This window comes from Pagrus pagrus (assembly GCF_965226575.1).
Source record: "Pagrus pagrus genome assembly, chromosome: 24".
NCBI lineage: Eukaryota > Metazoa > Chordata > Actinopteri > Spariformes > Sparidae > Pagrus > Pagrus pagrus.
Window position 1 is genome coordinate 1,012,542 of NC_140206.1, and position 14,258 is coordinate 1,026,799.

At 43.2% G+C, this 14,258-nt stretch overlaps 1 protein-coding gene across 1 annotated transcript in view; it reads right to left on the reverse strand.

Moving 5' to 3' along the window:
* Positions 1-14,258, reverse strand: part of LOC311252952 (uncharacterized protein) — a 38,295-nt gene that overhangs the window by 12,818 nt on the left and 11,219 nt on the right. The window contains exons 11-16 of the mRNA XM_084346616.1: positions 13,991-14,164; positions 12,607-12,780; positions 12,181-12,354; positions 5,267-5,440; positions 3,111-3,157; positions 2,436-2,984 (exon numbers count right to left, since the gene is read on the reverse strand). Coding sequence (XP_084202742.1) covers positions 2,436-2,984; positions 3,111-3,157; positions 5,267-5,440; positions 12,181-12,354; positions 12,607-12,780; positions 13,991-14,164 — 1,292 coding nt within the window. The remainder of the gene's footprint in view (positions 1-2,435; positions 2,985-3,110; positions 3,158-5,266; positions 5,441-12,180; positions 12,355-12,606; positions 12,781-13,990; positions 14,165-14,258) is intronic.

Sequence of the window (14,258 nt, forward strand, 5' to 3'; positions counted from 1 at the left end):
GTCACTCTGCGGCTCTTTCCCCAACGAGCAGCGGCAGCTGCGGAGCTTCTCCCCCCGTCAGATCACTCACACTCACAGGCGGTCACACTTCACAGTAGCCTAAAAATGAGCTTCCCCTCCCTGAAAGACCAGCAGCCGCCACTGACACCTAGCTAACAGAAATGCTACTCTACACCTAGCTAACACTGCCTCTGCTCTACACCTAGCTAACAGAAATGCTACTCTACACCTAGCTAACAGTGCCTCTGCTCCACACCTAGCTAACAGAAATGCTACTCTACACCTAGCTAACACTGCCTCTGCTCTACACCTAGCTAACAGAAATGCTACTCTACACCTAGCTAACAGTGCCTCTGCTCCACACCTAGCTAACAGAAATGCTACTCTACACCTAGCTAACACAAATGCCACTCTACACCTAGCTAACAGTGTCTCTGCTCTACACATAGCTAACAGTGCCTCTGCTCTACACCTAGCTAACAGCGTCTCTGCTCTACACCTAGCTAACAGTATCTCTGCTCTACACCTAGCTAACAATGTTGTCACTCTACACCTAGCTAACAGTGCCTCTGCTCTACACCTAGCAAACAGAAATGCTACTCTACACCTAGCTAACAATGTTGCCACTCTACACCTAGCTAACAGTGTCTCTGCTCTACACCTAGCTAACAGTGTCTCTGCTCTACACCTAGCTAACAGTGTTTCTACTCTTCACCTAGCTAACAATGTTGCCACTCTACACCTAGCTAACAGTGCCTCTGCTCTACACCTAGCTAACAGAAATGCTACTCTACACCTAGCTAACAGAAATGCTACTCTACACCTAGCTAACAGTGCCTCTGCTCTACACCTAGCTAACAGTTTCTCTACTCTACACCTAGCTAACAATGTTGCCACTCTACACCTAGCTAACAGTGCCTCTGCTCTACACCTAGCTAACAGTTTCTCTACTCCACACCTAGCTAACAGTGCTTCTGCTCTACACCTAGCTAACAGTGCCTCTGCTCTACACCTAGCTAACAGTTTCTCTACTCTACACCTAGCTAACCACGTTGCCACTCTACACCTAGCTAACAGTGCCTCTGCTCTACACCTAGCTAACAGTTTCTCTACTCCACACCTAGCTAACAGTGCTTCTACTCCACACCTAGCTAACAGTGCTTCTGCTCTACACCTAGCTAACAGTGTCTCTGCTCTACACCTAGCTAGCAATGTTGCCACTCTACACCTAGCTAACAGTGTCTCTACTCTACACCTAGCTAACAATGTTGCCACTCTACACCTAGCTAACAGTGTATCTGCTCTACACCTAGCTAACATTTTCTATACTCTACACCTAGCTAACAGTGTCTCTTCTCTACACCTAGCTAAGTGTCTCTGCTCTAAACCTAGCTAACAATGTTGCCACTCTACACCTAGCTAACAGTTTCTCTACTCTACACCTAGCTAACAATGTTGCCACTCTACACCTAGCTAACAGTGCCTCTGCTCTACACCTAGCTAACAGTTTCTCTACTCCACACCTAGCTAACAGTGCTTCTACTCCACACCTAGCTAACAGTGCTTCTGCTCTACACCTAGCTAACAGTGTCTCTCTCTACACCTAGCTAACAGTTTCTATACTCTACACCTAGCTAACAATGTTGCCACTCTACACCTAGCTAACAGTTTCTATACTCTACACCTAGCTAACAATGTTGTCACTCTACACCTAGGTAACAGTGCCTCTGCTCTACACCTAGCTAACAATGTTGCCACTCTACACCTAGCTAACAGTTTCTATACTCTACACCTAGCTAACAATGTTGTCACTCTACACCTAGCTAACAATGTTGCCACTCTACACCTAGCTAACAGTTTCTCTGCTCTACACCTAGCTAACAGTGCCTCTGCTCTACACCTAGCTAACAGTGCCTCTGCTCTACACCTAGCTAACAGTGCCTCTACTCTACACCTAGTTTACAGTATGTAGCTAGCCAACATTCAGTGTGTAGCTAGCTAACATTAGCTGCAGTCTGTAGCTAGCTAACACGTGACACTCACAGAAACATGATGAAAGCAGCTAATTCAACATCCTGCTGCACGACTGCTGACTCAGACCAGAAGGAGACGCACGTTACGCCTGTTTTAAAGTCTTTACAGCGGCTGCCTGTTAAAGTCCTTCTGTGAGTCACCAGCTTCATGCTGACGACTGTCAAATACAACAAGTGCAGAACAAAGTGAAGTGATGTCTCAGTTTTAATGTGCAGAACAGAATCATTGATGAGGAGGAAACCATCAATCTTTACAATCAGTTTGAATCATTTTGTACAAAGTTCACTGATGAGTTTATTACAAGAAGCTGAAAGATTGATGTGACTGTGATCCTGTACAGACTCAACTGTTCAGCACTGACAATGTTTCTGTGACAGGAGGAGACTCTGCAGACTAAACACCACACAGACACACTGAGGAGGAACCAGGACTGGACCAGTAGAACCCAAATCCAGGATAAAGAGGTTCAGTGAATGTGGTGCTGAAGGTGTGGAGGTGGATCAGTGAGTCAGAGGAGACTCTGTAGAAGGACAGAGTGCCAGCAGGACAGTCCACATACACTGCTACTCTACCAGAGGAGGAGGAGGAGGAGGAGGAGGAGGAGGAGGAGGATGTTTGTCTGTTATTGTGCCTGACAAAGTAACGACCATTAAAGCACCACAGACTCCAGGACTGATCATTCTCTCCAAACAAACAGTCTTTACTGTCTCCTCTCCTTCTGATTCTTCTGTAACTCACTGATATATAAACTCCTCCTCTCCACTCGACCTCCCAGTAACAGCGACCAGTCAGACCAGTTCTACACAGCAGCTGAGACCAGAAGGTCTCAAACCTCTCTGGATGATCAGGATATGACTGATCCTCCTCCACAAGTGTCGTCTTCCTGTTGTTGTCAGACAGTTTGATGTCTCTGCTGACTGTGTTTGTGTCGACTGTGAGCTCACAGGAATCTGATGGAGAGAAAAAGACACAACACAGCTGCAGTTATTAATGTATCATCAGTGTGGTGATGACATCACAGATGTGACTGAGTGATGTCACAGTGTGAAGCTGAATCAAAGTAAAAACACACTCACACTTCCTCAGACCTGGTGTCAACCATCGGACTCCAGCAGGCTCCACCCTGAAAGGAGGAGGGGGGTCAGAGCAGCACATCCTCTTTCAGCATGCAGACATGGACATGACATGACTCATACACAGAAACACAATATGTCCATCAGGCCTGCTTCTCCCTGTTCTCCTTTTTATGGTTTGCTGTTGAATTCATATCTCAAAAGTGCAAAACCCAGCGGCTTCACATGGCTGCATACGTATATGTATCATTCACAGACCCGACCCTGAGCATCATGTGACGTACTGACAGTGTCTGTTAACATCTTTCATCTTCAGTTCTTTATACTTTAAATCAAATGTGAGCCACAAACAGTAGCCGTCACCGTTTATTTCTTTTTTCCGTGGTTGGCCTTAAAATATCACTTGGACATAATGTTGATTTACATCAGTGGGACACAACATTCATTCAACAGTAGCTGGCACATGGACGTACAGAGGAGACGGTGATGTGAGCGATACTTCAGTGTGTTTGGCCGGCAGTGTGCAGTTATGGTGACCAGATCCCAATGAGCCAAATGTGGGACAAAGGGCATGTTTGTGAGGGACAATGTGGGACACGTCACCGATGTACGGACGTAGTCTAAAATGTTGATAAATTGTCTCTCTAACTTTAAAAACTAAACATTTCTATTCTGCCTGGTAGCTCATAACATCTATGCTTCACCTGCTGGTTGATTCAGTCGCACACAATAGACCATACAGGCTACAGGGAAGAGCTTTATTTACCATGTGAAGGAATTTACAATTATATTTTAGAAGCATCTGAAGCCACTGAAAAACCACTTTGTGGGGGAAACCATTGGTGTTTTTAATTCTCTCAAACACATGAAATAGGTTTACTTTATAATTAATAGTTTTATCGTAAAAGTTACATTATATTAAATTCCTTTGAAATTGTATTTGAATTAAAAACTAAATGTATGTAATTATTCACTTTTAGTTTTCAATTCATCTTTGTAACATTAACTCCTAAAATGACTGTAGCACCTTTAAAGTCCTGTCCTGTGGTTATCAGGTTTGAACACAGTGTTTAATAAATATAAACTTTGGAGTTATTGGAAGGTTTATATTTCTCTTCTCATGGAGCTGGGCTAGCAGTGTCCCCTTGCTTCCAGTCTTTGTGCTAAGCTAGGCTAAACATGTCCTGGACCTGTCTCTGTACGGAGATGAAACTGATTCGATCACAGGTAAGAGGGCAAAAAAGGACATTTTACAAAATGGTAAAAAGTTCATTAACATGCAGAGATCTGTTTAAACTGCAACAGGTCTACACTTGCACAATGTAGCATGATGTTTATCTGCTTTACAAACTGCACGTCCTTCTGCTTCACGTCCCACCTGTACAGTAAACATCTAGAGTTATCTCAGTGATTTTCATCCATAACTTAATGAAAATACTTCACTTTGTATATATTGTTAATAGTTGATTTCATTTTTGGATATAGTCTTTTTAGCATTTTGTGATTGTTTGGAAAATCATGTACATTTTTTTAAAACTTTAGCTAGCTTCCTGAAAAGCTCTGCACATACACATTATAGTAGAACAGTTAACCCTTCTCTCTGATTGGTGATTTAAATCCCTTATCCAGCAATGAGGTCGGAGGTTTACTGCTCGCTGTCACAAGTCAGTGTTCGTCACTAATGGTTATCTATCTACAGGCTAAAAAATGTTAAAAACACTGTATACAAAAACAAACAGTAAACTATTAACATAATATTACTGCCAGGACCAAAGGTTACAGCAGAACACTGCTTTGTGAAGAGATGATCATTGTTATTCACTTCACTTGTCAGTGGTTTTACTGTTCTGGCTGGTCAGCGTATACATGTAGAGTTGGAACTGAAAGCAAAAGGATGTACAGTTCATAAAGTGGATTAATGTCACACTACAATGTGCAAGTGGAGAATTATTAACACACAATTATGGAGAAAGATACATAAATATCTCCATTTTATGGTCAACCAGTATTTATGTTGTAGGCAAATGAAAAAGGCGTCCTACATGTGTGATTGCGTCCTGACGTGCTCAAATCCACAATTAACCGAAACAAGAATATGTTTCCAGCTCTTCCTCCTCTATCACACTGACTGTCTGTGGCTGCAGCAGGACTCTTCATACCTGAGAGTGTCCAGTCTCCAGCCTGGATCCTCCAGTCGAGCAGACAGCTGCTTCACTCCTGAGTCTCCTGGATGATTGTAGCTCAGGTCCAGCTCTCTCAGATGGGAGGGGTTGGAGTCCAGAGCTGAGGCCAGAGAAGTACAGCCTTCTTCTGTGATCAGACAGCCTGACAGCCTGCAGACACACAAAACAACACACATCACAGATCAGCTGAGGGTCCTGATGATTCAGTGCACATCTGTGTTTAAGGGTTTAACGTTTATTATATTCATCATCTTAGTTTTCACTAATTTACTAATCAGCACTGAACACAGAGTATAACTGAAGATGATGGAAAAGTCATTAGTTTTGCAAATACTTGGTCATGAACCAACATATTGTACAGATTAATACGATGAGCTGATGATAGAGGATCAACAAAGTAATTACAGTTCATCCTGAGGGGAGCATGAATGTCAAAAACCTCATGACAATCCATCCAACGGTTGTTGAGATATATAAGTCTGGACTGAAGTGCAGAGTAGACTGACAGACCCACATTTTATATACAGTATAAGTACAGTATATAGATTAGTGGTGTCATTGGTTTTGTATCGGTACTTCGATGAGTGAAGGATCTGTTGACAAGGGACTTCCGGGTCATGAATGGAGTAGACCCTCAGCGCTTAAGCTCCCGCAACATTTCGTTGTAACTTAATATTTAACACAAACTTTTCATTTGCATCTCGGCATTTCGCGTAGCTGTCAATTTGTTACTACCCGGAGACCGAATGGCGTCAAAGTCGGCCAAGAAGGACAGAAGGAAAGACGACGAGTCAGCGGGCGCTAACATGGCGGCCCTGACCAAGCTACTAGAGGAGCACAGAACAGCCCTCTCCACCAAGTTTAAACTTGCCATAACATCCCTTGAAACTAAGCTGGATTGTGTCCAAACAACCATCTCCGACCACGGACAAAGACTGACTTCTCTGGAAGCCAATGCGAACCAAGTCAGTGACAAATTGGAGGAGATAGAAGCTAAATTCACTGCTCTGGAGGATGGCTACAACAAGCTAAAAGCTAAGGCTATCGACCTTGAATCCCGCAGCCGACGCAACAATATACGGATAGCGGGAGTGCCTGAGTCTGCTGAGGGTGCACAGCCTACTACCTTCTTCTCAAAGCTCCTGCTCGAAATCCTCGGCGATGGGGTTCTGAGTTCGGCCCCGGAGCTGGACCGAGCCCACAGAGCCCTGACCACTAAGCGCTCCTGGGATAAACCAAGGCTGGTGATTGCACGAGTTCATAACTACAGGGTCAAGGAAAAGATCGTTCAAGAAGCTTGCAAGAGGAGAGGCGAGCTGTTCTACCAGGGGAACCCAGTGGCAATCTTTGAGGACTACTGCCCTGAAATCATGGCTTATCGAGCGGTGATGTCCGCACTCTACCAGCAGGGTCTCAAACCATCGCTGTCATACCCAGCGAAACTGAGAATCACAACCAAAGACGGTGGAAGCACTTCGCTTCGGTGAAGGATGCTGAGGACTTTCTGGCGTCACAACGCTGGAACTAGAGAGATGTACGGTAATTACGTGACGCACGTTTAACACCTTGTTTTGCACCTGTGCAAGCCCTGAGCTAAGGTAACTCGGCAACTGATAGTGGCGCTGTTGCGCAGCATATTGGACATGCAGCTCCCCGCTGGGTGCCTTCAGCGTTTTTGGCATTATGTTGTGTTCTATATTGGTAGCCTATATGTACTCTACAACAGGGATAAATGTCTTTGTTTTTGTTCTCTTGACACTTTGCTATGACTATCTGACTGGCAGCTATGTTCTTGGCCTCTTTGTTTATAAGTTATTGGGCAATGTTTACAGGGCAGGTGGCACCGGATGCGACACACCATTTACAATGCTAAGGTTAAACCCACAGCCAGTTAATGTAAATGGTTATGTCCCGAATGACAGTGATTATTATTATTATTTCTTTTGTTAAATGTACTCAAACTTTCGATTCAGGGAGGAGGAGTTGATACCCAGGGAAGTATATGTATGGGGAAATAAATAGGAAGAGTTTGCAGCTGCAGTTAGACTTAGCTGCACTTGGGGATGTGGTGAGATGGTCTGTTGTTGTTCTTTGTTCTTTCAATGTTTTCTGGGTTTATGGGAGTGGGTGGGGATGTTGTTATTTTCTAAATGCAGGCACACATCTAAGTCCATTTACTTCTTTTCATCTTTTTCTTTTTCTGAATGGCAATGGCTAGACAGGCTAATATACTGAGCTGGAATGTCAGGAGTCTGAACCATATTGTCAAGAGGAAGAGAGTGCTCACCCATCTTAAACCATTAAAGGCAGATATTGTGTTTCTGCAGGAAACCCACTTGCGGTCCTCCGAGCATCCTAAATTTCTTTCTAGTTGAGCGGGGCAGTGCTTTCACTCTACCTTCCAAGCCAGGGCAAGGGGGGTGGCCATTCTTGTGTCCAGAGATGTACTGTTCAACCGACTCACATCACAGCCGACAATAATGGCAGGTTTGTAATTGTGTCTGGGAAACTTTTTGATACAAGTGTTGTCTTGGCATCTTGACATTTACGCTCAAAATGTAGATGATGTCACCTTTTTAGAACGGGTATTTTCTTAAATCATGGGTGGGGACTTTAATTGCTGGCTTAATCCAGAACTAGATCGCTCTTCCTCCAAACCAATCCCAGGCAGTAAGTCAGCCTCATACATTCAATCGCTTCTGTTGGAAGGTGGAATTTCTGACATCTGGCGCCGTCTCCACCCTGAAGATAGGATGTACTCCTTTTTCTCCCCCCTGCATCATATGTTCACCAGGATAGACCATTTTTTTGTTGATGACAGGATTGCTCCCCAAATCAGCTCATGTGATTATCAAAGTATAGTTATCTCTGACCATGCCCCTTTGGTAATGTCAATGAGTTTTCCCGGAATTCCAAACCCCACAAGGCATTGGCGATTTAATTCAACTCTACTTTCAGACGATAACTTTGTCAAGTTTGTGGAGGAACATATTTCATTCTTTCTTGAAACTAACAATACTCCGGACGTATCCGCGCTCTCAGTTTGGGATGCGCTCAAAGCCTATTTGAGAGGCAAAATTATTTCATTTACGGCAAATATGAAAAGAAAATCCCGAAAAGAACAATAGGATCTTCTGTCTGAAATCCGTGACACTGACAAGGAATATGCGCAACATCAAATCCCCAAGCTTTATAATGAAAAGATTGACCTCAAAACTAGATGTGATCTTTTGACAACTCATCAAATGCAAAATATTCTACTAAAAAACAACAGCTCATTGTATGAACATGGGGAGATGGTGAGTCTAGGATTAGCACCTTTCTCGACTCATTAACCATTCATTCTATTTCATTAGACCTTATTTAAAAGCTAGAGGCTCCTATAACTCAGGCAGATATAGCCCAAGCCATTTCCTCGATGCAGTCTGGGAAGACGCCGGGGCCCGACGGGTTTCCTACTGAATTTTTTAAACAGTTCTCAAAGTTCCTCTCATCACAATTTGCAGCTGTACTACTTGAATCACACCAACGTGGCTCACTCCCGCCATCACTGACGGAGGCAATCATAACATTTATTGCAAAGAAAGGGAAGGACCCAGTTGACTGTGCTTCCTATCGTCCTATCTCGCTCCTTAACACGGATGCTAAAATCCTAGTGAAAGCCGTGGCCCTCAGACTAGATGAGGCCCTCCCTCACATAATATCCAATGATCAGACTGGCTTTATCAAAAACCACCATTCTTTTTTCAATATTCGATGCCTTCTCGATGTGCTATATACGCCCTCCCACGACAAAATCCCTGAATGTATTGTTTCTATAGACGCGGAGAAGGCATTTGATCGTGTGGAGATATTTGTTTTTAGCTCTGCATAAGTTTGGCTTTGGCCCCATGTTCATAGGCTTGGTCAAATTGCTTTATGCCGCTCCTACTGCAACCGTGCAGACAAATGGCATAACTTCCCAACCTTTTACGCTGGGCCGCGGAACACATCAAGGATGTCCGTCGAGCCCAATTCTTTTTGATTTAGCAATAGAGCCGCTTGCAGTTGCACTCAGGGATAACACGGACATTGTGGGCATTCATAGGGGCGGTATGGAACATAAAGTCTCTCTCTACGCTGACTACCTCTTGCTGTATATCTCAGACCCAACCAATTCTCTAGCTGCGGCATTGTCTCTGTTTGAAGAACTTGGATCCATGTCAGGCTACAAAATTAACACACACAAGACAAAGCTACTTTCGATAAATGATGAGGCCCTGGACGCTGATTATAGTAACATACCTTTTAAGATTGAGAAACAGTTCACTTATTTAGGAATAGAGGCCCCCCGTAAATTTAAGAACCTATTCAAAGAAAACTTCATAACTCTTCAAAATCTGGTGTGAGCTTCTTTACAACAGTGGTCCCCCCTTGCACTGACTCTAGTTGGCCGCATAAATTCCATAAAAATTAACACATTACCAAAGTTTACATATCTATTTCAATCCTTACCTGTATTTGTTCCCAAATCCTTTTTTGCGTCATTGGATTTGACTATTTCCTCATACATATGGCAGAATAAGAAACCCCGAATAAACAAAACTGTGCTCCAGCGATCAAAGAAAGACGGAGGCATGGGACTCCCTAATATGCATTGCTACTATTGGGCAGCAAACATCCGTTCTCTCGCGTTTTGGCATAGACACAATCTCCGGTCTGACGGCCCGGAATGGACAACGGTGGAGCTTAACTCAGTCCGAAACATGTCACTCTCTGCATTGCTTGGTGCCCTACTCAACCATCCAATACCCAAACAAATAGAAAACCCGGTAATACGTTCCGCTCTGAGAGTGTTGACCCAATTTAGGAGAACATTTGGTCATGCTGAATTTTCCATTCTCAGCCCTGTTGCCTCCAATCCCCTTTTTACTCCATCTCAATGTGATACCTCCTTCAGAGACTGGCATAAAAAAGGCATCACTTCACTCTCAGACTTATTCAAGGGTAACAGTTTTTCCTCTTCTGAGGAACTCTCGAAGAAATTCCACTTGCCCTGAACACATTTTTCCGTTATTTACAGGTCAGGGATTTCATGTGACACACTTTATCATGCTTTCCCGACAAACCTGGTCCCAATCCAATTGACACATTTCTCTCCTTTTATCCAGCATCGAAGGGCACGCTCTCAACACTGTATCGGAATGTCACCGCGTTGCCGCATTTGACACTGGACAGGGCCAGGGTGGCTTGGGAACAGGACCTAGGGCATTCGATAACTGCTGACCGCTGGGACTTGATCCTGAAATCAATCCATAAATCATCACTTTGTGCAAGACATTGCCTAATACAATTCAAAGTGGTTCATAGAGCTCATATGTCGAAGTTCGAATTAGCCAGCATATACCTGGACATTACCCCCACCTGTGGCAAATGCAAATTAGGGGACGCCACTCTTTTTCACATGTATTGGCTGTGCCCTCGATTACAAATTTTTTGGAATGAGGTTTTTCATATTCTTTTGAAAATTCTGAAGCCTAAACTAGATCCAAACCCTACAATTGCTCTGTTTGGTGCTTCTGGGGTTGGTGGGCCCAATGTTCTACCTCTTTCTCTGTACAACTAATATATATAGATATATATATATATATATGTCTCTGTAAACTGCATAGGATAACAGGTTATTTAATTGTACTATATTATATACTATGTTTGCACCTGCCCAACCCTGGGGATATCCTCGTGTTATGATTGTGATGTACATTCTCAATGTACCATTGTTGTTTTTATACTCATTTTGGGAAAAAATAATGAAAAGATTTTTGAGATTAAGGATCTGTTAAGTTGTCAGACTGTGAACACTATCAGAACATCCCACTCCTGTCCACAGAGGTCGTTTCGCCTGTGTTTTGGCTGTGTTACTACCTCTGTTGAAGGATCGGAGGTGGAATGAAACTCTCCCCCCATTCCACCTTAGTAACTTTCACACCTACAGGAAGCTAAAGCACGCTCACCTCCCTCACCACCTGCTGACCAACTTCTATCGGTCAGCGATAGAAAGCCTCCTGACCTACTGCTGTACGGTGTGGTTCTCCAGCTGCACAACACAGGACAGGAAGGACCTGCAGCGGGTGGTGAAGGCAGCTGAGGGTTTCATCAGGACGACACTACCCCCTCTCAGAGACATTTACACTGGCCGACTCCAAAAGAAGGCCAGCTGTATTGTTAAGGACCCCACTCACCCCAGACATTACCTGTTCTCCCCCCTGCCCTCTGGGAAGAGATATAGATCCATCAGATCTAGAACAAACAGACTGAAGAACAGTTTCTTCCCACAGGCAGTGAAATGCACAACCCTCCCTTCACCCCTCACTCTCTAAAGACTTCACACCAGTGCAATTACCCTCCACTACCACCCCTCACACACATACTCACTTGTGTACATATTACCTACATACTTGAATCGTGTGTCTATTTATCTTGTTGTATATATTTTACTATTTTTATCTATTTTGTTATACTTGTTTATATTTGATATTTATTTGTCAAACTAAGAGCTGCTATCTGTGTTTCCTTGTGTTAGAAACAATGACAATAAACATCTATTCTATTCTACAGCGAGGTGGAATATCAGCACAAGATTCCCGTCTTGAAAAGGCAGTGTGAATGGGGCTTCTGTCTCTCTCTCAACCCAACCAGTTGAGACAGATGGCGGCCCACCACTAAGTCTGGCTCAGCTTGAGGCTTCTACCTGTCAAAAGGCATTTTTCTTCTCGTCACTGTGACAAGTGCTTGTTCATAGGAGAAATGTTGGGTCTCTTAAATAAATTGAAAAATATTAAGAGTATGATCAAGACCTGCTCCAATTGTAAAGTTACATGAAATAATGAAATAAAGTAATGAATCCTGACCTGAGAGTTTCAAGGACACAGTGTGAACTCTTCAGTTCAGCAGAAAGTAGCTTCACTCCTGAATCCTGCAGGTTGTTGTTACTCAGGTCCAGCTCTCTCAGACTAGAGGACTGGGAGCTGAGAACTGAGGACAGAGCTCCACAGCTTCTCTCTGAGAGGTGACAGACACTGAACCTGGTGCGTGAACAGTAAAAAAGACATTTACAGTATTTATAATATCATTGTAGCACATGTGAACTTGCTTTCTGTTTTACTCTAAAATGTCGGAGATATGAAAAATCAACAAGACTAAATCTGGACTAAACAGACATGAAACAATAATAAGTGGCATTGTTTCAAAACATAAGAGTTCTTACATGAGAGAGAGAATTTAATTCAAACGTTAAAGAAATAACAAATAATTTGAGACAAATTGAACTATCTGACCTGAGAGTTTCAAGTCTACATTGTGGACTCTCCAGTCCAACAGACAGCTGCTTCACTCCTGAATCCTGCAGGTTGTTGTTACTCAGGTCCAGCTCTCTCAGACTAGAGGACTGGGAGCTGAGAACTGAGGACAGAGCTTCACAGCTTCTCTCTGAGAGGTCACAGCCACTCAGTCTGGAGAGAAATAAAAGAAGACAGATAACATGGTAAATGTTGAGTTTTGGTGATACAGTATCAGGTTTTCTCAAACTTTTCTTCTGGTGACCCATTAAAAAATAAATAAATAAAAATGTATCGGCCTTTTCATAGCTTTATATTAGGAGGATTATTTATATAGGACAGCTCACAGAGATGACAGAAATGGGGATGAGAGAGGGGGGATGACACGCAGCAAAGGACCAGAGGTCGAACTTGAAACCTGGGCCGCTGCAGTGAGGACAAAGCCTCTGTACATGGGACACATGCTTCACCAACTGAGCTACAGGAGCATCCCAGGGGGTCCCACTTTTTTAAAAATGATAACATTGCAACCCAATTCACAATAGGCCTAATAAACTTGAAAAGAGCAGATCTGTGCATAAATGAACATTCCAAACTATTTATCCACGTCCACTTATATTGTCTTCAATACACCAGACATTTCAAAGAGATACATCTAAATGTGTCTATATGTCTAAATATTTTGGCATATGACTGTAAGTCCTACAAGTAAGTGGGTGTTTTAGCTGTGAATCAGTGAAATGGTGAACTCAATCAGGATGTGTGTCTAAGTGTGACGCTGTCCATCGCACTGAAATGGAGCAGAGATGGACTGATAGACAGATGGAACATGTCACTTCATAGGGTTTCTTGACCTGCTGCTTTTTGTGGTTGTAAATAAAACATTGGGCCTAAAGTCCATTTCGCCCCACCATTGTAGCAGTCCACAGGAACGACCCACAAGAGTAGGACCGTCTCTGTGCTCGAGACCTCCTGATTTATAAATCAAGCACTGGATACCAACAAGCTCCCCCATGTGGCTCAAAGGTGTACTGCAGATAGAAATCTTGAATTAAAGACTATGAACGAAACTCTGCAAATATATTTGGCAGCCCAAATAAAATCCTCTCTGGGAATGACTGGTATATATAATCTCTTGCTCCATTGCTGTTCAGTTCTAAGCATGTTGTCAACGTGACAATAAATGAAGATTGAATCGAGAATGAGCAGACATCCAGGTATCAAAGTCATATGATATCAAACATAAATGAGGTCCTCCATCCTCATAAGATTTCAATTAGCTGAATTAATGAAAGGTACACTGAAAGAAAACAAGTTTGATAGCAAAAGAAATCTAGCAGGAATATATAAATGATTTCACAACAAACAGTAACAATTATCTGACCTCAAACTTTCCAGATTGCAGTGTGGACTCTCCAGTCCAGCCAACAGCTGCTTCACTCCTGAATCCTGCAGGTCGTTGTTACTCAGGTCCAGCTCTCTCAGACTAGAGGACTGGGAGCTGAGAACTGAGGACAGAGCTTCACAGCTTCTCTCTGAGAGGTCACAGCCACTCAGTCTGGATAAAGAATAATGAGCAGAACAAGAAAATTATTTCTATTTGGGTCAATAACAGCACATTTACTGCATTCTGAAGAAACTTCTCCACACTT